This window comes from Diadema setosum, chromosome 10 (assembly GCF_964275005.1).
Source record: "Diadema setosum chromosome 10, eeDiaSeto1, whole genome shotgun sequence".
Taxonomy (NCBI): domain Eukaryota; kingdom Metazoa; phylum Echinodermata; class Echinoidea; order Diadematoida; family Diadematidae; genus Diadema; species Diadema setosum.
The window spans coordinates 10921323-10945890 of NC_092694.1; the positions used below are offsets into that span (position 1 = coordinate 10921323).

Consider the following 24568-nt stretch of genomic DNA (forward strand, 5'->3'; position numbering starts at 1 on the left):
CGAAAAAAAAAAAAAACGGTCCGTAACGAAATAAATTCTTTATTGAAAATTTGTAATAGAAAGGTGCAAAGGGGAAGAACTATTGAACGTGTGATTCTATTCACAAATTATTTTATCATACAATACCATGAATACAAATTTTGTCAAGTCAATTTTATACACAAAAAAAGAGAAAGAAATGGAAATATCATATAATTGCACTATGCCCAGCCTCTACTTCCAAATTAACCTCTTTTTCAAGATCACGTCGCACATAAAGTATTTCATAATCTCAAGTAAATGGAAGTCAATTAATATTACTTAGCACCAAGTTAGACAGTATACATTGTAATTACACGTTGACAACACTATAAATTATAGTTCGAATTCGCAAATAACTCCAGAGATAAACTAAAAAGAGACTATATACAAAATAATATTTTCTATACATCTTTCTTGTTCCTTCTAAAAAAGGGAAAAGGTTACAGCATCACTCTTTCTTGACACCGCTTTAAACAGTCCTATTCTACAAGCCGATATAACAATTCAGAGAACAAGGCCGTATCTCATGAAATCTCTCTACTAAATCTTCAGCAACACCGCGGATGCAATCCAAGATATCCCACAATAGTTCTAGATTTAAAAGAAAAAATATTTATCTTGATAGGAACACAAAGAGAGCATTTCACATTCTAAGCATTTTGTCAGATGGTCCCCTACACGAGGAAAAGCAACGTTTCAGCATCGCGTTTCGAACGCCGTTGTCCGACGATCGACGCGCAGACGCAAACGTGAACGATCGCCGGTTCCATGCTAAATGTGAATGTGCGATGTTTCCGTACTGTGTCATTACTTCAACAGTCTGATGCGATTCTGAACTAAACTAAACGAAGCTCACACAGGAGGAAGAAGACGTGATACCTTTTCCCTTGTGACACGACGAACACGATTAAAACGTTTCAGTCCAAGTGGCCTTCACAATCTGCGTGGAAGCGAGTCGCCCATCAACCCACTCCATTGCAGACTAGGAATGAAACAAATTTTACACTTTAGCATAAGAATGGAAGTTCGCAGTAATCAAATGTTACATTTAAGTTATCTCACAATTAAACTTCATTGACATGAATTTTCTCCACATGTACTGTTGTTACCATTTGAAACCACGTAGTTTCGTCACAGAGAAAAGAAAGAAACAGTGATTATGGCAGTATAAGTTGAAGTTAGTATTGTTCTGGTAATCGAAGTGAATGCAATTAGAACAGATGTCTCGTTGTCACGTGACCGAAGGTACTGGACATTGTGGGAGTGGTCGGGCTCTGGCAGGACGGGGCGTAGGCCGTCGAAGCGCTGTGCGAACTCGACGCCGCTGCCACGGCTGCGTGATGGCTGTTATAGAAGTCCGTGATCGACGTGGAGTAGTCGAAGTGACCGGACATGAGGGGGCTAATGAGGCTATCGGTGACGGGCGTCAGGCCGGTGGATGGCCGGTAGGCCTGGTTGCGATCTGATGACCAGCTGTAATCGAAGTGACCGCTGGTCCCGTGACCGGTCATTGAAATTGGGGACCGGAAGTGGTCTTGAGAGGTCATGGCGTGGGCATGGGCGTGGGCGTGGACATGGGCGTGGGCGTGATCTTCCGGTACTCCGTGGTAGGCGTAGGCTCGCTGTCCAGTCTGACTCTCAGTGTACACGTGGAGCTCGCTTTTCATCGTCGAGATCGACTTATCCTCCTTGCCCAAGTACATGGAGACGAGCTGGTCGATGAAATTGTCTTTGTCGTTGGACGCCGGTGCTGTTGTCACGGGCACGTTGGACGGGGCGTGGGTGCTCAGCGTGGCTAGTACTGGCCCTGCGTTCGGCGATGAATGTGAGGATGGCGGGGGTGACGAGTGGGATCCTGACGCCTGACTCTCTTCGCTACCCATGGGGCTACTCATCGTCGAGGAGTTCCCGTCCGCTTGTTCGGCGCATGGTTGGTTGCCGTCGGTGAGACTCGGCGAGCTGCGATGCTCTTCGGTGCCCTGGTTGACGTGAGAGTAGCGCTGGACGTCGGCGGCGGAGTCGCCATCCCGGGTCGGTGCAGCAGGTGACAGCGACTGGTAGACAGGGGTCTTTGGTCTGCCAGCAAGACCCTCATCGCCCAGGCCAGCGGGGATGTCGAAGATGTCGGAGAAGCTGGAGAGGTCGATGTTGATGGACGGCGTGTGCTCGGCGAGCTTGATGGTGGAAGACTCGGTGACGGAGGCGCTCTGCTCCTCACTCAGACGGGGCTGCTTGGCCTCTTGCAAGGAGTGTAAGTCGGGAGGAGCCGGCCGCTTTAGTGGAGAAAGTCCCGACTGCTTCACTGGTGTCATGTCGGCGGTGTGTCCGTTGTGGTGGTTGGGACTCCCGGTGCTACTCTCGATGTAAGAGGGGGGCAAGGGTGTTAGGTCGATGTGGGAAGCCTGGCTGGGCAAGATGAGGCCGAAATCCGCCGGGTAGCCCGGATAGGCTGTGGGAAAACTCTGCTTGTGCGCATTCTCCACGCCGTGAATCGCTCCAACCTCCAGGCCCTCGTGGGTCTTCGCCGTCGCCTGAGCCGCGGGCGCCGAGAGCACAACGTTACCGTTGAAGTTGTAGTCGTACGTCGTCCCATCGCTGGAGTGAAGCGGCGCGCTGTAGGTGTAGTTCCCGGGCTGGTATGGGACCATCGGGGCGGACTGGTGGTGACCTTCGGAGGGCTTGTAGTTGATGAAGGCGGAATAGTCATCCTGGGCCGCGGTGTACTGACCCCACCCATCGACCTGCGTCCCCGGGTAGGTGTAGGCGGTGTACCCCGGCTGCCTGTTGTACGTGTTCTGAAAGGAGCCTGGAAAAGAAGGAACAAAGTAGATATCGTTTAGTGAGGCATCTGATAATAATGATGTTGTTAATTACAAACATCCAAAACAATAAAAAAAAAAGCACTGCGAAAAAACGTGAGGAATCTTGATATTTAGATAAGTATGGAAAAAAGCATTGAATGAGAGCAGGGGGAAAAAGAGATGAGCAGAGAAGGATGAGAGATGAAAGGCGCCGGGAGAAATGAATAGACGTCTATAGACAGGTATATAGATAATATATAGATATAATTTAATAGACAGAGAGACAGTAAAGAAATGTGGTTGTGCCATCAATAGCAATGAGTCAATGTGTGTAGAGAGAGAAATGTAGATTTGAAGGAAAAATGATATGGTAGGCTAAAGTAAACCTGTTCGTAAAGTTACGCACGACTTAAATATATAATATAGAGAGATATCAGATATCTATGACCGAGGCGGCAGGTCCATTTATTTGACAACAAACCCGACCACGCAGTGCAGGCGGATCTTTCGGCTCACCTTGTCCGATGATGAGCTGATGGTTGTCCGCCTCCCCCTGCCGCTGGGCCGAGCCGCTCCAAAGTGAGCGCAGGTGCGAGCGGAGAGTGTACGGCTCCTTGGGCACTTCAATCGGGGCCTCTCCCCCATCGGTGTTCTGCACCTCCCGCAGCTGCCGCGCAACGCGGTCCACGCGGTTGAACGACTTATGGATGTGAACGCCCTGTAAAAAGGTTGGCAAGGAAACGACGAACTTTAGTGCATATATCTAAAGAATCCTTATTTCACTGCAATGTCAACAAAAATACTTTGGATACGTCAAACATGTAAGATTATGACGGGTCTCAATATGATACATTGCTGTTATTATTTCTACTTTTAGCAAAGGTAATGTAACCAAGAAAAAGTATATCAACTGTGAAGTAACAAATTAATACTGATGACCTAGAGATGAACCCTAATTATCATTCCAGTAATTGGTGGAGTTCTGTTTTCTTAATAGAATTTGATGTCTTCATTTTGTAACACATGCATACAGCCGAGAAAGAAAAAAATATTATAATATGCCCTTAAACATGGTACATTAATTCACGCATATATATGTATATTTTTTTTTATTAATAGAGCTTCATCAGTGTGTGGGTAATGATATACAACATTCCCTTCTCAGTGTATGCGTGTGTTGGGATTATACCATTCGTATTTTTCCATATTATTGACTTTTAGGTATTGATATGCATTGAAACAATACGGAATCAGTCACAAAGAAACATGAAGAGAGGGCAATCGGTACTTACCACTTTCTTGCAGATTTCCTTGGGTCTCTCGTGTCTGTGTGTGCGATGGTACTCCAGGAGCGCCATTTTGGCTTGGGACGTTGTCTTGACGACGTCGGGCCTTGGGTGGTCGTGGATACCCTTGGCTTGGAAGAGGATGACAGTGTCTGTAATGATAACAGTGAGAACATTAATCATCATCATCATCATCATCACTATTATTATCATCATTATCATAAGCATTATAATGATGATATATACGGGTTTGTTCGTTTGTTTGTTTTGTTTGTTTTTTTTTTTAAGAATGCGATGTAAACCTTAGTGAATATTTATCAAATTATGCGAGCAAAACGTGAAACGCTGAAACTGAAATACACTGTAAACGGACCATGTCATGACAAAATTATTGTATTATGATACCAGGATATACTTTCGTCATCAAATCTCATGTGAGGTATTCAAAACATTTCAGTAAAAGGACAAATGTATACATTTACTCAGTTAGTGAGGATATTAAGAGAGATTAAGAGAGATCCCTGGTAATAATCATTGTCTTGTAAATTAATGTATGGCTATTCCCATCACCGTCCAATTCGTAATATGCATATTTCTGTTTAACCTAATTCCCGTTACAGTTTCTTTATTATTCCTTTTTTTACCGCGCAGTAAAGCTTCAAGTGGTATGTTGACAGAGTAAAACCCCTAGATGTGAGAGCGGCGGAATGCATGCCACAGCAACATACAATTTTCGAGTTATCGTCACGGGTTATGCCCACGTCCGCTATCAAGTTACTTGCTCTTAGCACGCCACCAGCTCGCCACGTGTCCACGCAATGGTGACGTACGGTGTTAGCTCCCAAGCTCTTTTTATTAACATTTAGCCATACGTGTGTTTGTGTGTGCATCCGTTCGATGTCAATATGCGATAAGATATTAACGCGGTTAGTTTAAAAAAAAAAAAAAGGTCCTGTCGATTGAGAGTATAAGTGGACAGTGAACGATTATGGTAACAACAACTCTACAAACATAGCATTACACATTCTGTACAAATCAAACACCAGGTCCTCTCAAAGCAATATATTATTCAATTTCGGTTTAAGCTGTCATCAACATTAAGACAAAAATACAGTGTAGTCCTATATCATTGTCATGTTTGACCAAAAAAAAAAATAGATGATAAAACTAAACAAAGTGGAAAAATGCGCAAAATCGACCTGTAACATAGATGCAGAGACACTTTTTGTTTGTTTGTTTGTTTGTTTGTTTGTTTGTTTTGACGAAGCTGATTGTAATTCAGTTCTCTCCAAGCAGTAACGCATTGTACAATCAATCCACTTCATAACCGAAGACAGGAAATCAGAGCTATATATGAAGAAGAAATCTAAGGGGAATGATCATTGATAGATGAGTTCCGAGTTCCTGCATCACAACTTACCCGTGACTCGCCAGAAGTGCGTGACAGGATATCCGCCTTTTCCCGCGCAGATCTGGTGAACGAGTTTTCCGTCGCAGCCGGTCCGGGGACACTTCTTGTCCGCCTGCTTACGGCGGGCTCTATCGGAGGTGGCCGGGCGCACGGTGACGATATCGCCCGTGCTGGTCCGGCACTGCTTTGAGCAGATGAACACTCCTGATAAGAACAAAAAAGAAGAGATAGACTGATTATTTTCATGATCGACAATATTACAGCACTTGTAATGATACATAGACTTGACAATGACACGTGGTTATGAAGACGACATTTTTATCGAATGCTTTTTGGCAAGATCTATGCACTTTAAATTGGAAAAGGAAAAGGAGCAACGCACGAAAGAAAGAATACTGCTTTATCACGGTGAAAATAAAATGCAAAAGGACAGAAAAAGTATAAGACGATATGTATGTATTGGAATTATCGTATGATTATAAGAAGACCTAGGCCTAAATCGTAAACGAAGAAAAACAAAAAGGATGATCATGCCAGACTACTGGCACATCTTAAAATTTACAAACACTGTCTTGTTTGTTTACTTTAAAATATTGGTAAAATGTGCCAAACCTAACAAAGATAGGACCAATATATAAGACTTCAAAATCTTCAAGATCTTTGAGTCAGTGCGTGAAAAGGCCCGAAGACTGTTCATTAAAGAAAGTGTTCGCCACAGCAAATGGCTCCCGAACAAAGAATCTCGACTCAACTCAGTTGCCATGGTTACATCTTTTTGGTAGCTCTCTATGGGCATGAGACATGTAAGAAACGCCGAGTACCGCGCCCTTGATAACAAAAGGAGGAAGACTCGAACACAATGAAACACCAGAGAATAGTTCTTCCTAGGGTCCCTTAACGGTTTTAGAGGTTCCTGGTTCTCACGCTTTTGTATGCGCCAGGTGAAGGGAGAGACACAATGCTATTATGAGAGAGAAAAAGAAGAAACCGAGATTCTAAGGCGCCTTTTGAGTCTTTTGAACTTGCCCAACTTGAATGGGATTTGAGGGCGCTCCTTGTTTCGTTTAAGGGCGCACCTTGTCCGTTCTGCATGAAAGGTGTTTCAAAGAAGGTCCGACTTCCCTGACCGTGAGAAACTACGACTGACCAATCCTCCCAGACACAACAAGAAAATCTTCAAGAGTACCGACTAAGACAGTCCCACAACAGCAGATAATAGTATTGTACCTTGTACATTGTGTTTAATGTGATTAATCGTGTAAACGCTGTATCTTTGCCTCCGTTTAGTCCCACGAACACCTGTTATAGTTTAGTATATTAGAGCTGCAACCATAAACAAATGGGTACTGAGATATTCCAAGAGTGCGAGTTTTGTAATATTGACAAACCAGAAAATCTGTATTCAATATACAAGAGACGATTATTTTCTCTTTCGTTAGAATCTTTGGAAAAAAAAAATCCCAAAACACGCCTTCTTCTGTGATCTTATTGGTCTCAATAATAATTTGTGACGAAAATTAGAGAAAGTCTGGTGTTGACTTATGGCGAGATTCTTGGCACACAACATTATGCTACTTTGAAGTCCTTCTTTTTAATTATTACTAAATGAAATCTTATTTCGTTCTTTGACACGTGTTTGCCACCGCGCAAAATCTTAGGACCACTGGACATCACGGACTTCACAGAAATAAAGTTTGCTGATGGTACTCTTGTGAGCAATAACATGGCGAATTCTTTACGTCGTTGTTGCAATGGAATGATCGAAAGACTAGCGATAATAGCACGATACACACACATCATACACACGAAGTTGATCGAAAGTTAGACTCACCGAGACAGGATTTCTTCAGAACTTTCTTGTTGTGGTTGTTCGTGTTTCGCATGGCCCACCCACTAAGATGCTTGCGGGCGTCTACGTCCTTGGGATGGTAGCGCATTGTGAGGTCACCATCTATCCACTCTTGGAAGTCATCGAACTGATCGACAAATAAATTGAGAAAAAAAAAATACACATTGCTCGATTGCCATGCATTGTATTTGCTGTCTAAATACTAGAAAATGGATTGTTCATTTGGCTATCCATAGATGATTTGAGTGAAATGATTATATTTTTAGTTACACATTTAAAGTCACTATTTAATATTGGGAGCAGCGATTAAAAAAAAGAAATATTCGAATTGTCACATTTGATGCATATGTATAGTTACCACTACCGTACAAACAAACAAAAAAAAATCCCAATAAAGCGTTGAATATAAGGATATATATCACTAATTTTCTCAACAAACCGTCAACGACCTGATTTATTCTAGAAATGGTATTTGATAAAACTCTTGTTCAAATGTTGTATAATTGATGCTCAACATTGATTACAGTGATTGATATTTTCATGTTGGTTATTTTTATCCCTAACTCACATTTTAGAACTATTTTGAAGCTCAAAAGTTTGATTTTTTTTTCATCTGCAAATGTTAGCTAGGGGCTTTAACATGTAGACAGATATCAACGATTGTATTATGACTGATCGATAACAATTGGTAACAAACGGTTACACCACGTCAAATTTCTCATCATTTCACAGGGAACAACAATTCAATGAAGCAGAACCGCGTAAAATGAAATACTGAACATTTTTTTGAGTTATAGAAGTGAATCTTAGAAGCTGATAAAGATAATGCAGTGGTGATAAAATACTGTAATGCAGGGAAGGTTGGAAAGGGAAGGAAAATGATGAAATAGGGTAAATTTGAGAGATGGAAATTTACCTTTTCAACTTTGAGCTTCTTAGCCTTTTTCCAGTCGTCTCTGTCACTCTTGCTGCGACCCTTCGCTCCCTTGTCCTGCCAGCGAGTCGAAGCCGACGACTTCGGGACGGTCGCCGGTGCGCTGACCACGCAGGCAGCCACCGCTGCCGCGCTCACGATCTCGTGCTTGGGCGTGACTTTCTGCACCATGCTGATCGACGTCCGGGCGGACGACCACGAAGACTGAACGACCGAGGAGTCTGTGCTCGAGTGTGGAACCGCTGACGGAGTTGCGCTCGACGTGGTCCCCGGCGATAGAGGCAACAAGGGTTTCTGCTCGACTGGAGAGGGTAATGCCCGGGGGGATGACGCAGCAGGTGGTGGTATAGATGAGGCAGAAGGTGGCCGAGTAGGGGATAGGCGAGATGATAGAGATGGTTCGGTATCCAGGAGAGGTGGTGATTCTTGCCTCTCTGGGACTGGGTTGATAGGTGAACGGACAGGAGGGTGAGCCGGATCCCCTTCGCTGGATCTCTTTGACTCCGAATAATCAGCCATCCCGGACAGGGCACCCTCTTTATACCCCACCACCAAAGGAGGAGAGGGGGGGGGGGGGGGGGGGAGAGCGTGGAAATGGGAACACGGATTAACACTCTGGTCGAGCAGACAACAATAGGCTTTTTAATCTCAATGGCTAGTACGCCCTACGCTTGCCGCCCCAATGAATCGGATAAAATAGAAAGGGCGGGGCTTAGAGTTCTTTTAAGTGTGACCGACACGCGAGGATGGGGAGGTTATGCACAGTACGCGTGCCGAAATCAGCTGTTAATGTTCCGTTCCGCTTCCCGATTGGTCAGGAGTAACACCCACTTACGCATGCTGCGAAGTAGACGGACTCGAATGATTTTGGTTCATGAAACCGTGGGATATCGTTGTAGATTGTTGAAAATATTGTTTTCATTCTAGACGTTAATAAAATTGTGCTTGCCGAGCTACATGCTCGAAGAAAATGGCTGATCAGAAATGAGAGGCTTTTGAATGCATCTCATGGCAGAATGAAGTGGGAAAAAAGAATCGGCTAATCAAAATTTACAGTACAATAAAATTTTGTATCACATTTCATAAAGCCCCTGCCACCTTTTCCTAGCAATAAGATATGTGAGACCGAGCCCAAACAACGATCACACCAGTTGTTAGTAGCCGAGAACACTAAAAAGAGAAGGCTAAAATCTAACTTTTCCTGCTCCCTGGATTTACAAGGACAAAATCATTTTCACTACAACTAGTCATTCTGGGTCCCTTTAACAATGACAAATACAATTTCCCAACCCATCTGGACAATATTTGCTGTTGTCTTTCATTTGAATTAAGGAAATGTCAATCTGCAGAGCACTGGGTAATCTTTACAACATTAAGAGACTTCATTTTCTGCATGTCCTCTATAATTCTACATACCCAAACTCATTCAACAAGCCAATCCATCCACACAGAGTGTTAAGGTTCAGACCAGAAGGATTTGAACATATTCCAAGAGATGGTAAAGTCTTTCGTTATTTTTACTATATTGCATTGACCCTTATGCATGTCACTGTGTATCTTATGAATCATTTCATAAATATTGGATTGCACTTGATAACGCTATCAAATTTGTAAACAAAAAGAACCAGAAAAGAAGATGAAAATCAGGGACTGTAATCTTTCACAATATGTAATAAAATCACGATATAAGTTCAAAGAAATACGCAATTAAGAAGCTTTCTGAAAGCTCTGTATTGAAAACGAGCAGTCATTGATAAAATCATCATAATTATCATAGGGACCCAAACGAAAGAGAATTTTACTCCACCATATGGGGTTATGAGAAACCAACACGAAAATGTGAAAATTATGATAAGAAAACGCAACACTTAACCACATAATATCGTTTAAAAAATAAATTCCATAAAATCTAGACATGGCAGTATGGACTTATGTACTATATACACGATGTAAAATTATATAAATGGAATGTCACTTTGATGGGTCAATGGAGAATGCATATTTTTGTCTCTTTGATTTGGATCACAACGGCACTGCTTTTCGTCTCGTCCTGCCATTCTGCTGTCGTTTAGAAATGATGAAGTGAAATAGAAAATCGACAAAAATACGCCCCTACAGTAGGCTATTTTCTTACATCAAATTCAACGTGATTCATTCTTAAGTCCCTTACGTATAGATATGATGACCAGACTCCCAATTTAATTTGATAGTATATCGTACGAAACCAGCGATACATTGGGCAGTTTGATGTGCATGTACATAATTATATGCTATTTTGGTTGGAAAATTTGGTAATGAGAATTATGGTATTTTGCAGCCCTCAAAGGTAAAACCATAGCAAAGAACTTGTTTGTCGATTTTGATATTGTCGTCGATGCAGTATATTGTCTTGTTTCATCCAGGGAGCAGGATATCACCATTGAATGCATGTAAACTGGCGAAATGCAACCGCTAAAATCACAAGCTGTGTTAAATAGCATGCATCACTGTCATCGGCGGCTACCGTCTTTCTCAATCCAGCTTGCAAAATTTTGGCTACTAGATCGAGACAACTATATAATTTCTGACAAAATACTTATCAAACCGGCGGATAGACAGTTTTTATACCTTAGATACTATAATTATAGCAGAAATCGCACCCTTGTAAGTAAAGGTTGTTGTTGTTGTTGCTATACTGGTGCTGTTGTTGGTGGTGGTGGTGGCGGTGGTGGTAGTGGTGTTGCGGATGCTGTTGTTGTTTGTTTGTTTGTTGTTGTCCTTCTTTTTTCTTCATTTGTTTTTGTATGGTCACCAACTCACCAAATGAGTCTTTAAATCACCTCTGATTTGGATACAAAGCTTTAACTTTCTCACCAAGGCTTCTAAAATCATGAAAACATTTTTTTTTTTCATCATGCTTGTCATTTTTGTAACTGATCCCACCGTTTGGCAATGCAAGTGTCTACATGATGTTACCTTATAAAGAAAAAAAAGAGAGGGGGAGGAGAGGCATAATTTAGAATATAATTGGACGGCTGGCTTAGACAAGAAAAGTGCTTGAAGAGCAATGTGTTATCTGTCCATTTCTGACATGAAATCGAGGTATATTTCCAAAGAACATTATTATCATTATCAAGGTCTTTTTATGAATGACTATACGTATGTTTGTGGTTGTCACCAACTACTATGCGCCATTGTTTGGTCTTTGCGAAACCAGTGTGATCTCGAAAAGTGTGCAGCATTCACCATCAGATGCATATACTGGAACTAACGATTCGAAGTCTGTGAATAGCATGTTTCTATGGCAACGTATTTCCTCTGTCAAAACCGCTGTCGTACAGGTGCTCTCATATCATACAGTATCAGTCTGTTGTCTGGGAAAGACTGTTTGTTGGATCTTTACACCTCAAAGTACGATGTCTCCTTTACAACGCATGCACACGCAGTGAGCACGGACATAGTTTGCGTACACGCAATGCTTCAATCGCCGATAAAGTGAAATAAGTTATATAGATAATATACGGAATTATATATAAGGGTATATACATATCAACATATACACACACAAAGAGTTTATGTATTTACGTAATATATTGTCGCTGATTTTGGGGGTTTCTACGTAACGGAAGTCCGAACGACCTTAAAAAAAACAAGGTAGGCCTACATGTAAATCTTTCTTTCTATAGAAAGATGGCACATCTGTTTCTTTTCCCCATATATGGGGAAAAGAAACAGATGTGCCATGGAGATGTATGCGTCATTGGCAAGGGAGATGGTGAATGCATCCCCATAATCAAGGTACAATTCAAGAAAAAGGTTCTCACATGTACCAAGATTATTGTATGTGTGGGAATTCTGCCGCCACACGTCCTCCACGGTTCTTCTTTATTTCCTGTGCTGGTAGCTCCTTGCACAACTCTTCAAAAAACCGAAGGTGTGAAAACGGATTTTTCATAATGGGGGACATCTAAGAATTGTACTGGCTCCCACACATGAAGAATGGAGGTGGGTATCTTCTGGTTCATGGTCAGTGTTTTTACCCGTTTATTTTTTTTTCGAAAAGAAGGTAATCATTAGCGCATTAGTTTTGACAATGATCGTCAGACCACCCTTCAAATTGTTCGATTGCCGGCATTGGGATGATCTCTCCGTGAGGATGTTTTGGAGACTTTTCGTGGACTTTCGTGGACTGGCACGCACATCAACATAATTTACGATGGGAAAAGGAACATGCGTTAAATCATTCAGTCTATCAGTGTCTATAAGGCAATATTTTCACATTATTGTTATTATTAGGCTGCATAATGATAATCAAAATGTAATATGAATACTAATGCGCCGGCATTCGGCATGAATAGATACATGCTCATATAACGTAGGGAACCTACAGTTTTTACAAGCATCACTGCTTTTATGTAGGCCCCATCATATTTCTGACATTGATTTGTGATATCCTCAGATGATAATGACCATTTATATTTGTGTGTAATGTTTGTTTGTCTTTTTTTTTTCAGCATAAGATATGGCTGTATATATTTTGTACTTTTGTTTTATTGTCAATCATTTTGTAATCCCATCACTGAGAAAGTGGAAATATGAAATAAACTTGAAACTTGAAACTTGAAAGGTAGATGGAAAAGTATCTATGAAAAGAGATATTGAGGAAAAGGGATGAAGAATACGTTTTCCCATTGTATGTCTAAATAACCATTTTTTTTTTTTCTAGCGAAATCTTAGATTAGTGAAGCTATAGATTACGGTTGTCTTGTAGAAGTTTATTTCATCAACGTGGTGTAACGGCTGCACACGGCTAACTGATTGCAGATTGTTGAACAACAACTAGTGAATAACATCGTGTGTTTACGTGAAAAGAAGATTATCAAACATTCACAAAATACCTATGTTCCAGATAATTAATTCCTAGCATGTGTAAGAAAAGTCGCCTGAGACCGATACGCACGTACGCTTATTATGATTACATTAAATTGGAGGACGTGGTTGGAAAGATTTCTTCTTATATATGATATAGTGCTATGAAGTACAACACTAATGGGTTTGTTCCTTTCTCCCTTACATAAGCGACATCATAGAGAAGTAGTCTGACCCACCAACAAGAAAACAGTCATTTAAATATTTGATGAATTTGCTTGAATAAAAACAGAGCAAGCAAACAGACAATAGCACATAAATAGCCACAAGACGGTCGACGCCGACCGCCCTTAATGGAGCTCCACCCAACCTTCTATCAGACAATGTCATGTTTCCTAGAACTCTCGTCAAGAATAATCAACATTTTCTCTCCCCTCCCCCTCTCTTATTCTCTTCCTGTAGCCTCAAATAAGTTTTGCTCTGAACATTATTATTATTACTTCAACAAGAAAATACACTTTCACTTCAACTTGATACTCATCTGTCATCTTTCACACTATATAGTGCAAACAACCCTGTATAGGACGACTGGCGTACAGTGAGATGATGCAAAAAACACACACACACACACACACACACACACACAAACGAACGAACAAACAAGCAGACAAATAAACAAATAAACAAACAAAATATACACAAATCTCAACATCTAGCAGAATGCATGAGGACTATATCAGCTATATTAGTTCTAGCATCCACCTGCTTCCAAGCATCTGTTTCGATTTATCTCGACTTTTTGAAATCATTAACTGTTCATAATACACTCTCAAAACGACGAAACGCCCAAATGAATTACGGATGAAACGAATAATTTTCTTTGACTTTACGCTTTTACTTGTTCTGCTCTAGCTAGCTGTTCAGAGGTAATGTCATATAGCACCATTCACTTCACACCTACTCTTTATAGAGTAACTTCGGCGACAACGCTCATTGTGTCTGTTGCCCCGCATTTTAATTTTGTGTATTTTTCAACACCCTCTCGACCGTACGTTGATATGGAACTGTGCTTTTAATTCAAGATAACGCCAGTGCTGCCAAGCTATATGTGTAGATGAGGCCAAAACTGTCGAAGCCTTGGAAACAAAGAAAACAAAAGAAAACAAAAAACAAAACAAAATGAAACACCCAAAGGGCCGTCGTGCTGCGTCGTAAGGATGTCGACGTATTCGTACAAGGAACCGGATATTCAAATCCGTGATCGAACTGCAGATAGTTTATTGCTAACCGAAGAGGGTCGGATTCAGTTATCTGAGATCTGTCGCAGAATAGGCAGAACACTCCCAGTATATGTCCTTTGTTTATACCTCCTTTGTTTATCCCGTCCTTTCCCAATTAACCCAAAATCACTTTCCTCAACCTAGATTCTATGACTATTTCGAGAAAAGGTCCCAAGCGTATAGGATAAGAAGCGAACTCGTATTCAAAGACAGATTTTCACATTAAATTGTTTGACTACAGTCGTGTCATTTTGCTCTACATAACACTTCCTACATCTTATGCCAAAGTTTTCATCTTTCCGTGTACATCCAATTAGTGTTTCACGTTTTTTTACATTTTAAATCAACAACACTACTTTCAATCGTGAACATTGAAATTTCGAATAGAATTATTGATATAATGAATAACACTTCCATAATTTTTCTCATTCTGACGTAATTAATTGTCACTCTCTCATGTTGTCGCATGAAAAGATAATGATTATGGTATGAAATACAACCACATCGTTTTCATCATTTTTTCGAATACTAGCATTCATAAACCCACCAGTATAACGAGTGTTACGTATATCAAACGATTGCTATTTGTGCTTGATCTTGCATCTCCGAAATATGTCTTTGCATTTTGGGTCGATTATCTTGTGGCTTCGATGTTCATACCGAGTAGCGTTATAACATAAAATGACGGTCTCGCACGTTTTTTGATTTACGCATTGACGGGGCAGCGACTGCGATGTATTTTGAATAGTGGCGATGTACGGTCTTCTTCTCTGTCATCCTCCTCTTCCTCCTTTCTCCACCTTCTTCTTTTTCCTTCACTCTTCTCTATCTTCGTCTCCTGAATTACTTGTCATGCCAACATAAGGTATATCAACCTACCGTTTTCTAGGAAAGCAACAAAAAGACACTCATACTTTTAGTGTGATAACGAAGCGAGGGGGGAAAGCGAACAAAGGACCCGGGCTCGAGAAAGATCCATAATGGTTTCGAAGACCAAAATGTTGTTATCAATCGGAAATCCGAAATTTCCACCTTGATATCATTGACTTCCCTCAACAAGTCCCTATAATCTTTCAGCACCCTCATTCAAATATGTTGAAATGAAATGAAATGAAATGAAATGAAATGAAAGCGAATTATAGAAGTCTTAAAGCAACAAAGTAATAGTGGCTCGGCCCTTTTCCATTTTCTTTGTACTCCAAACACTAAGCTTGTCGAACATGACTTGTTTCCCGTGAGCGGCTACTAACTAGTATTCGGGAGCGTCGCGGACGTTGGGGTCCTTTCCTCCATTACTTCGGCCGCCATTCTTCTAGTTCCGGTATCACCGGGTCCGTTGCTGTAAAATAATATTGCTCATGGAGCAAACGACCAGAGAAAGATATGCCCTCATGTTTTCCAAAGAGACCATTTTTTTCTTACTTTACTTTTCCTACGATTTTTTATCCTGGTAGCTTCTCTGCCGTATAGACAGAGCTCTACGCCTTATCTGTGTGCTCCCTACGATGCAAAATTTTATGATGATTATATGCAGTGGTCTGGTCACGGCTGTAATTTGATATTTCTTTTTAATCTTTTTTATGTTGTGATGCCCGCATCTAGGTCTTCCATTCATTGGTGAAAATGATGAATATTGTACATGTATGTGCTTTGTTTCCGCGTGTACTCTACGAGTGGGCCCATAGATACAATCTTCTAATCATAAAACATGACTTTTTTAAAGTTTTGTGTTGTAACTAGAATGTGTTTCGCCGATTTTCTTTTTTTTTTCCATTCTCTTTCTCTCTCTAAGAATTCTATCTCTATGGCTTTGATAGCCGCGTGGTTTCCCCCAGGTGACTATAGCAATAGTCCGCAAATGGTATCAACCAGACACACACTGTGCCATACGCTTGAATGAATGAAAGCGTCGCATTTTGTTGACATTTGATCGTAGTAGGCGGTGGAAAATTAAGTAAATCGGCGTAGAATTGACGCTTTGTGTGATTTAAAAGACAAGCTTCTCCAACGATATGAAAAAAAAGGGCCACTGATGTAGTGATGTTACGCCTTCAAAACTGTATGGCATGATATGCTCGTCATACTTCCATGGTCATGTCGGCTTCTTCTACAGCTTCCGGGTGGCCAACCTTTCGTTGCTAAAAGTTTTGTGTTGAACTATACATCCTCTCACAATTCATTTCCACAAGAGCATAATCAACTATATACCTTTTAAGAACTAAAGTCACATTATATCATGGTCGTATTTTCATACACTATATTTTTCCTTCTATTAAGAAATAAGAATCATTGATAACATAACTATGTAAACGCAAATGCTGTGCTGTAACATTGTATAATCTGTTGGCAATGAAATGAAGAAATATGAAGATGAAGATGAAATCTCAACTCTCCGCTCATTAACAACTAAGAACTGTGATTCATTAGAGAAACGCAGCACATAAGGATATCATGAACGCTTTTCTCAATCGCTTAATAATTTTATCATCCATGCTCTTCGAAGAATCTGTCCCAATTCACACATATCCTTTAAAATCATCGATGATTATTATTCGCCTTAAAACGCTCCTCAAATTGAGAGAACGCACGAAATGAACGAGATGAAAGGAATTAAGGAAATTGTTCATTTTGCGCTAGCTCCCTTCTCGTTTCCGTCACTCATATATATTGCTCTCTTATACTTCCTGTCGAAGTTCCGTTCCTTCCTATATTCCTCATCAGATTCAGGATGTTCTGAAGCAGAGAGCACAAAACTGACAATAACATCCGTGTCGGGGATCACTTCTTATCAAGCAAGCTCGTATCAGGGCGATAACTATACAGCAGGTCGAAAAAAATCTGATAATTTTATGGGATGTTGGATCCTCTACAGTGAGTATAATCATGGATATAAGGAACTTTAGTACATAAAAATTCGTAACAGAAGGCAAATTGACACACATTAGAGAGTTCGTATACGCATCCCCCATTTGTATTGCTGTATCGCTGATTTTCTTTTTAAGTTTTATAGCTTTCAGGCAAAACAATGAAGTATTATATGATACAATTCACCTTAGACATTTTTGAAGGACATATTAGATTTATCAACAAGTGGTTGAGAAGAAACTTAATTACCACATTTTGGCTTTTAATCATAGAATACAATAATATCGTGGTAGGCCAAAGTGATACAATATCGACGTGTAAAATAGTGTAAAATAGACACACGGTGTTGGTGAACAAGAATAATTATGTTTTAGCAGAATATAGGTGTGCACACTTATCAATTTCTTTTTCTTTTTAAATGTAAAGTCAATTTATCTTTACTGTTATGTATATCGTATATAAACGTCGTTATAATCATGAAAACCCGCTGCAAGAGTTTGTAATTGTATCAAATGCTGTACACGTTTCCTTAGTCATTCCAGTTTTTGTATAGGCAATGCGCTGGTTTGGGAAGCCCTGCATAGCATCGTGCATGTCGGTCTCAGCAGCGAGACGTGCCAGTGCAAAACTGTATGGGCGAGTGTCGCGGCGCGTGTCGGGACCAGACAGAACAATCGGAAACACGCGATCGCGACGATCGACGTAGGAATTTCGCGATTAAGACATAGCAATCACATACAAATTAGCAAGACACAGTCCTTAAAACGGAGGTGTAGAAAAGGTTCTGATGAGCAGGGGTGGGTAGGAGGACATTCAGTTGATGTTAAGAACAATAATAATAATAATAATAATAAAAGTACCGTTAGCATGTATATAATTATGTATATTTGATCGATTTATTCTGTTGTTTTTTATTAGCGGAGTCGATTATAAACATAAATGATCTCTGCATTATTCAGATATGTTTTTTTTTAACGCAAAGGCAATAAAGAGTATAATTTTCATCTGAACGGGGGGGGGGGGGGGCTGTGATATGAATGACCAGTAATTATTCAAGAGGTATATTATTGCACGGTTGGTTATTTACCGCTCAAACCTTCCAGTTGTTTTGAAGGAATAAAAAATATTGTAAACTGTGATACACAGTAACGATATATGATTCTATAAAATAATAATTCTATGAATAAATGATTACGATAAATGAAGATGATAATGTATAATAAATACAATTCCCTAAAACTATTACTCAATTTCCTGAAGATCACCGGGGAAAGAATTATAAACATGTTTCTCTTGCATAAAACTGCTTGTGTCGCTTACAAATGAAAAAAAAAAACACAGAATGATAATTGTGGAGGATTAAATGGTGGTAACAATGTTTATTAGATACTACTACTTTACTACTACTACTACTACTACCAATGATGATGATGATAATAATAATGATAATAATAATAATAATAATGATAATAATAATAATAATAATAATAATAATAATAATAATAATAATAATAATAACAATAATAATAATAATAATAATAATAATAATAACAATAATTACTATCATAATAATTATAATTATGGTTATCATTATCATTATTTTGATTGTTCATCATAATGATATAGTAATATTAACCATCATCATTGGTAGTGGTGGTAGAAGTACTAGTGTAATATAACAAAACAGTGAATATGATTTTTCATGACTTCCCCGAGTTTTAGCGCATGTCAGTAGGAAAGAACAGGGTTAGACCTTGTGTCTTGCTCAACTATTACATCGTCGTCAAGAGATTAACGGAGGACGGTCACAGAAACCTACACCATGTAACGCCATAGCACCAGTAAGATCTTCCGACAAAAGGGACTTAAAAGGCGATCAAAATGTTTTCAACTTCTCATGCATGATCTTTACCCGTTAGTATACTGTGAATACATGAACATAGCGTGAGAAAAAAAAGAGGGAAGAAAGATTTTCAAAAATACAAAAGTCATCTCTTGTGTGTAAGACGGCGGTTATTTGTGACGTAATAACAACCGTTTCAAAAACACTTGTCCGATCTGTGGGTTAAGTTCATGTGATTTCCCGTGTCATGTATTTCTCACACGGGTTAAACCTTATATTTTCGACGGCAACGTTTTTCAATTGTCACTATAGCTATACGTTTCCCAGGTCCACGATTCATTCATACTCGAACGTTCAATTCGAGGTTTGTTCCATATTCAATAGCCCTCTACGAAAAATAGTCGATCTCCGTCTTCCTCTACAGGAATGCATAGAAGAATGGGCCCTGGCTGGCTTTCTCACGAGAAAAAATCACGACGGACGGACCCAAACATAAAGGATGCAGATACCTTTGAACCAGGTATATAAGTCACCAAACAATAGGAGTCGCGCCTTTGACAAGATGCAACTCTTCTTTCGCGAAGAGCGGTTCGCTCTATATCTCGAACGCGCTTTTTAGTCCGTGGTATACGCATAAAAGACAATAGGGTGCGTGACACAATGGAATCTTGTGCGGACCTCCTCGGACATTGCGTCGTGGTTTCTCTTTTCTTCTCTTGTTTTTTTTTTTTCCCACGAACTCAGCCGGATGTTCAGCTACACAGGACAATGGAGTCCGAAGACTGAAGATATGAAAAATAGAAAGGAGGATGGGAATGAGTTCCAAGATTCTCACGCCTTTCGTTCTGTTACTGCGCGTAGATGGGAAAAATAGGAGGTTGCGTTTGTGTCGGGGAGTTTTAGTCTGCCGTTGTCGGCAAGGTATGTTTGAAGTGATGTTTGAATGGTCTTTCGAACCATTACAAGACATCATCTCAATACGCCAGAAAGTGCAGGAACGCATCATCTATATATCCGTTTATAAAACGCCCGTGATGGAAGCTGTGTTCACTTTGTAACCATGGTAACGCTGAGAGCTAAATCTAGACCAGCGGAGATACCTGACTCTTTAAATCTATTTTGTTTAATGTGTTCTCTTTTCCCCTTTCTTTCTCTCTTTCCAGTTTGATATAATATAAACAGTAAGTCCGGCATTCTTTCTGCTCCTCCTGAGAAAACACAAACAATCATTTATTTCGATTAAAATTCATAACGCAAAGATATAAGCCGCGTACTAACACATTACGATACCGTCTTCCACCTTTATAACAGCAACAAACGCAAAGCTGGCCATACACGTGGCAGCACATTTCATTTCATTTTATCTTATTTTATTTCTGCGTTTCTTTTGGACAAACGAATATAATACGAACACGAACGTGCCTCTGCGCCCAGATAGTGACGCAGTGAAATAAGCTATTTTAAACCAAAGTGAAGACCAAGTGCAAAATAAATATACGGCATCCGTGGGAGGGCTTTAGTAGTCACGTTCAGAGACTACCTCACAAACAGTAAACAATTTGTTTACATAAATGGTTATGAGTCAAGTATGAGGTCAATTTTTTTTTTTTGTGATGTCCCCCAGGGTTCTCTTCTTTTGTTCAATTTGTACATCGTGACCTCCAAAATTCGTCACAGATTCTTTCATTAAAGAAAAATGTTATTTGTTTCGCTGATGATTCAAATTTATTTCTGTCACATCGCAATCCTAAAGCGGCTTAGATGTATTTTAGATAATAAAATGAAACTTGTTTAGTGCTGAATTTATGCCAACAAGTTATCATTAAGTGTTGACAAAACACATTACATGCTATTCAACAATTCTCTGCAAGTTATTCCTGATCATCTGATCATGTTAAAGATTAATGATATCAATTTAACCCGAGTTGACAGTACCAAGTTTTTAGAACTTAACATCGATAGCGACCTATCCTGGAAAACCCACATCAACTTTTTTTAAGCAAAATCTTTTCCAGGAACACAGGAATCCTAAACAAATTGAAACCTTTTGTTTGTGTGTTGTTGTTGTTGTTGTTTTGGTTGTTGTTTTTTTTTTGGGGGGGGGGGGGGCTACCCACATATTGCAGATTATTCATTTAATTATGTTTTTGTCGCTGCGAGTATTTAACAGTGTAAATTAATACACGGTGATTAGTCTAACGTTTCAAGAAGTATTTGCAGTGAAAATATAATTTCGTTTCGTTTTTTCTCATCAAAGCATATTTTCCTCTACAAAAACATCGCCAATCTCCTCTTTATTTTCTTTTTCTACCACAAATGATAATAAGAAGGTGACATCGCCTTAAAACATTATATTGATATATTGATAATTTTGTTCTTCAATTCCATTCAATTCAATCAATTCAATTCAATTCAATTCAATTCAATTCAATTCAGTTCAATTAAGTTCAATTCGTACATTTATTCAGTAATAAAAGTAGTTTGGATATACAGCATAAAATGTTTACAAAATGAAAAATGCAAAAGGTATAATTTAGAGAAAGCCAGAGGCTTGTTTAAATAGAATGCACGCTTAAAGATGAGGGGTTGTGTAACAAAAATAGGTTTATAATGGAAAGCTTTATTGTCAGTATTATCTTTGCTTTGACCATGCCCTATAGCTTTACTTTATACGTATTAAAACTTAATAGAATATCTCTTATAGTATGGCCTCGAATAAAATAAACAATCTTCCATTATTTAGTACCTGTGCTCAAACTGGAAAGCCCGACAGTGACTTCGTATTCTGCCCGTTTGCCCACATTTTAAGTCATTTCAAGCACTGTAACTTTATCATTTTCTTTTTAATCTTGTCTGCATGCCCCCATTGTGTGTGTGTGTGTGTGATAAATGACCGTTTAATTTCTAGCCATGCTGCCGAAGGTACGGTGACCCTCTATGAGTGCTCTCGTAGTCGCCGAGACCAGCCCGGCACACCATCCCGATGAGCAGGGCATCGGGTTGATAGACATTGTTCGTTCGCGCTCGTGCAAAAACCGCGGCCTCTTCACCAGACAGGTGGCTATGCGGCATGCGGGCGTTTCAGCGCGGCACGCGTCATAAAACCGACATCACAGCACCGCCCATATCGAACGTGCCCATGTCGCACCCAATCAACTTCGGTCCCACTCAACAGCAATCCACATATAGACCATGTGTTCGGATGAAGGAATTAATTGTTATTCGCCATTGACATTCAACACATCTCTGTAATTACTGCGTGTGGTTAGATATTCTAAAATGAAGGTGTTATTTTTGGGGGGAGCGTTAAACATTTCGGGTATCTATATAACCCCCAGGGCTATTATTACACGAGCAAGGCTGAAAAACGTGATTATACCTCACGCTCTTTTATCATTTTGTTGTACAGATTTGCCTGGAACGCTGTAAACAAACTCGGCATCGAACTATCCATCTTTGTGATATTGATTTGCAATATGTCTGTCGTCCGTATAGCGTATTCATCCAAGCAAGTGTTGAACTATCAGTGCACACGACAGCGCTTGCCTGAGGAATGTGTATTCATGCGGATTGTACAACGAATGTGTTATACATGTACACAAATGCGCAAACAACAATTCCACAAATCAAGGTCTTAGTGCGGTTTTGATTATTGATTAATTATCCAGGACAATTTAGGCGACAACAAGTGGCATAACAAACAGATGTAAATATACATGCGACACGCGTGTCAACAGAAGGCTACCAACGCATTTCGTGACAATATAGCTCACTCACTTTCTTATATCGTACAGATTTGCCTGGCAAGCTACGTAAGAAAACATAGAACCATTAATCTTATATCATTTTCCATCATAATATCATAAATTCAAATCAATCAATCAATCACAGTCAAATTCAAAAGAAAACTTTAAAGTCGTACACACACACACTCCTATATTTGTAAATGTTAATGTATGTAATATAGATATGTAGATGTAGTCATATGCCCGGTACATATAAAGTGAGATAGATAGAAAGACATAAACAAACAAAGAAAGAAAGATACATAGATAGTTAGGTAGAGAGAGAGAGAGAGAGGGGGAGAGAAAGAGAGCGAGATAACTATACTCAATAAGCCAGTTCGGGGTTCCACTTTGAGCATGAGCAGAAAAAGGTCATCAGTACCGGCAGAGCATGTTGGTTTTTTATTCACTGAGATAAGCATCTGTGATGTAATGATTATTCAAGTGATCATTATGAGTGGTGCTTGCTAGCACATCCACCTGACAGCAAATGCGGTATTTGACAATATCAATAGAAAAGGATTGTTAATACATTCAATGCGAAATAATGAAATGGATGCTTTCCAAAGTGCTAATTGATGGATCATTCTGGTCACCTGGTCTACGCAAGTTCATTCTTTCTTTGAACATGACTGATGAATTCCATAAATTGTTACGTCGGGTAAGCTGAAATACCTTCTCTCGCTTGAAAACTCGTGGAGTGCCTAATCAACTGAGAAAGAAGAAAGGTCATTTGTACCGATGTGCCCATGAGCTAACCCCAAACTGGCTTATTATTAGACAGATGCTGAAAACACTTGGAAGTTAAAAACATCTATGATACAAAATTAAAAAAAAAAAAAACAATTAACACATTCTCATGCTAGGTCTACGAAAACAATGTCATTGAGTTTCATCGGTCTACCGTTTATGATGACGTCATGTTGACATATGCCCAATACAATTCAAGGGTCTCTGTCATCTGCAACGGTTTTTTTTTTTTTGCGCCATTACTGTATTAATCACTTTAAATTTATCATATGAAATTTTTCAACTGAAGCATGACTTTGTATTATTTTTTTTTTGCCATTATACGCTCTTATGTTTATCGATATCATTTATATATTGCAAAGGCAAATTTTTTTTGTTTATGATGTATAATACCTGATTTATCTTGTGTTATGTTTTTGTTGAAAGAAAAAAAAGAAGAATGAAAATAAATGAATTGAATTGAACTGAATTATATGCATGAAAAAGTGTTATGGAAGTTGGCTTATTGACAATCCTTACGACACAATAATGATATAAATAGAAATGATAGTGCTAACAGAAATTATAAAGATGATGAATTTCTATCTGTAACATCAACACCAATGCTATAACATTAATCATCGTTCTGTATTCTGTACCGTTTGCCATTGTCATGTTATGCCAGCAATGAATTGTGTGTAGAAAATAAAAATCCCACTGCCAAATGGCAGTTGCCGAATACGTGAAGCACGAAGAAGCAAAAGTAAAGATGGCATAGGATATTGCAGTAACATTGAATTCACTTGCTGAAATCTATTTCAGAGGACTGGCAACATTTCAATATATTTTGTTGATTTTGTTATTACACAGTTACGTTTGATTGCTCATGATTAAACTTTAATGCTGCAACGAGTCA

General features: G+C 39.5%; 1 protein-coding gene across 1 annotated transcript; it reads right to left on the bottom strand.

Moving 5' to 3' along the window:
• Positions 1-1232: 1232 nt before the first annotated feature.
• LOC140234260 (uncharacterized) lies at positions 1233-8551 on the bottom strand. The gene is made up of 6 exons (XM_072314320.1): positions 8285-8551; positions 7351-7495; positions 5529-5723; positions 4115-4260; positions 3339-3540; positions 1233-2827 (listed from the first exon to the last, which is right to left on the bottom strand). Exons 1-6 carry the CDS (start codon positions 8471-8473, stop codon positions 1233-1235), a joined length of 2472 nt encoding a protein of 823 aa, XP_072170421.1. The 5' UTR covers positions 8474-8551.
• Positions 8552-24568: the final 16017 nt, after the last annotated feature.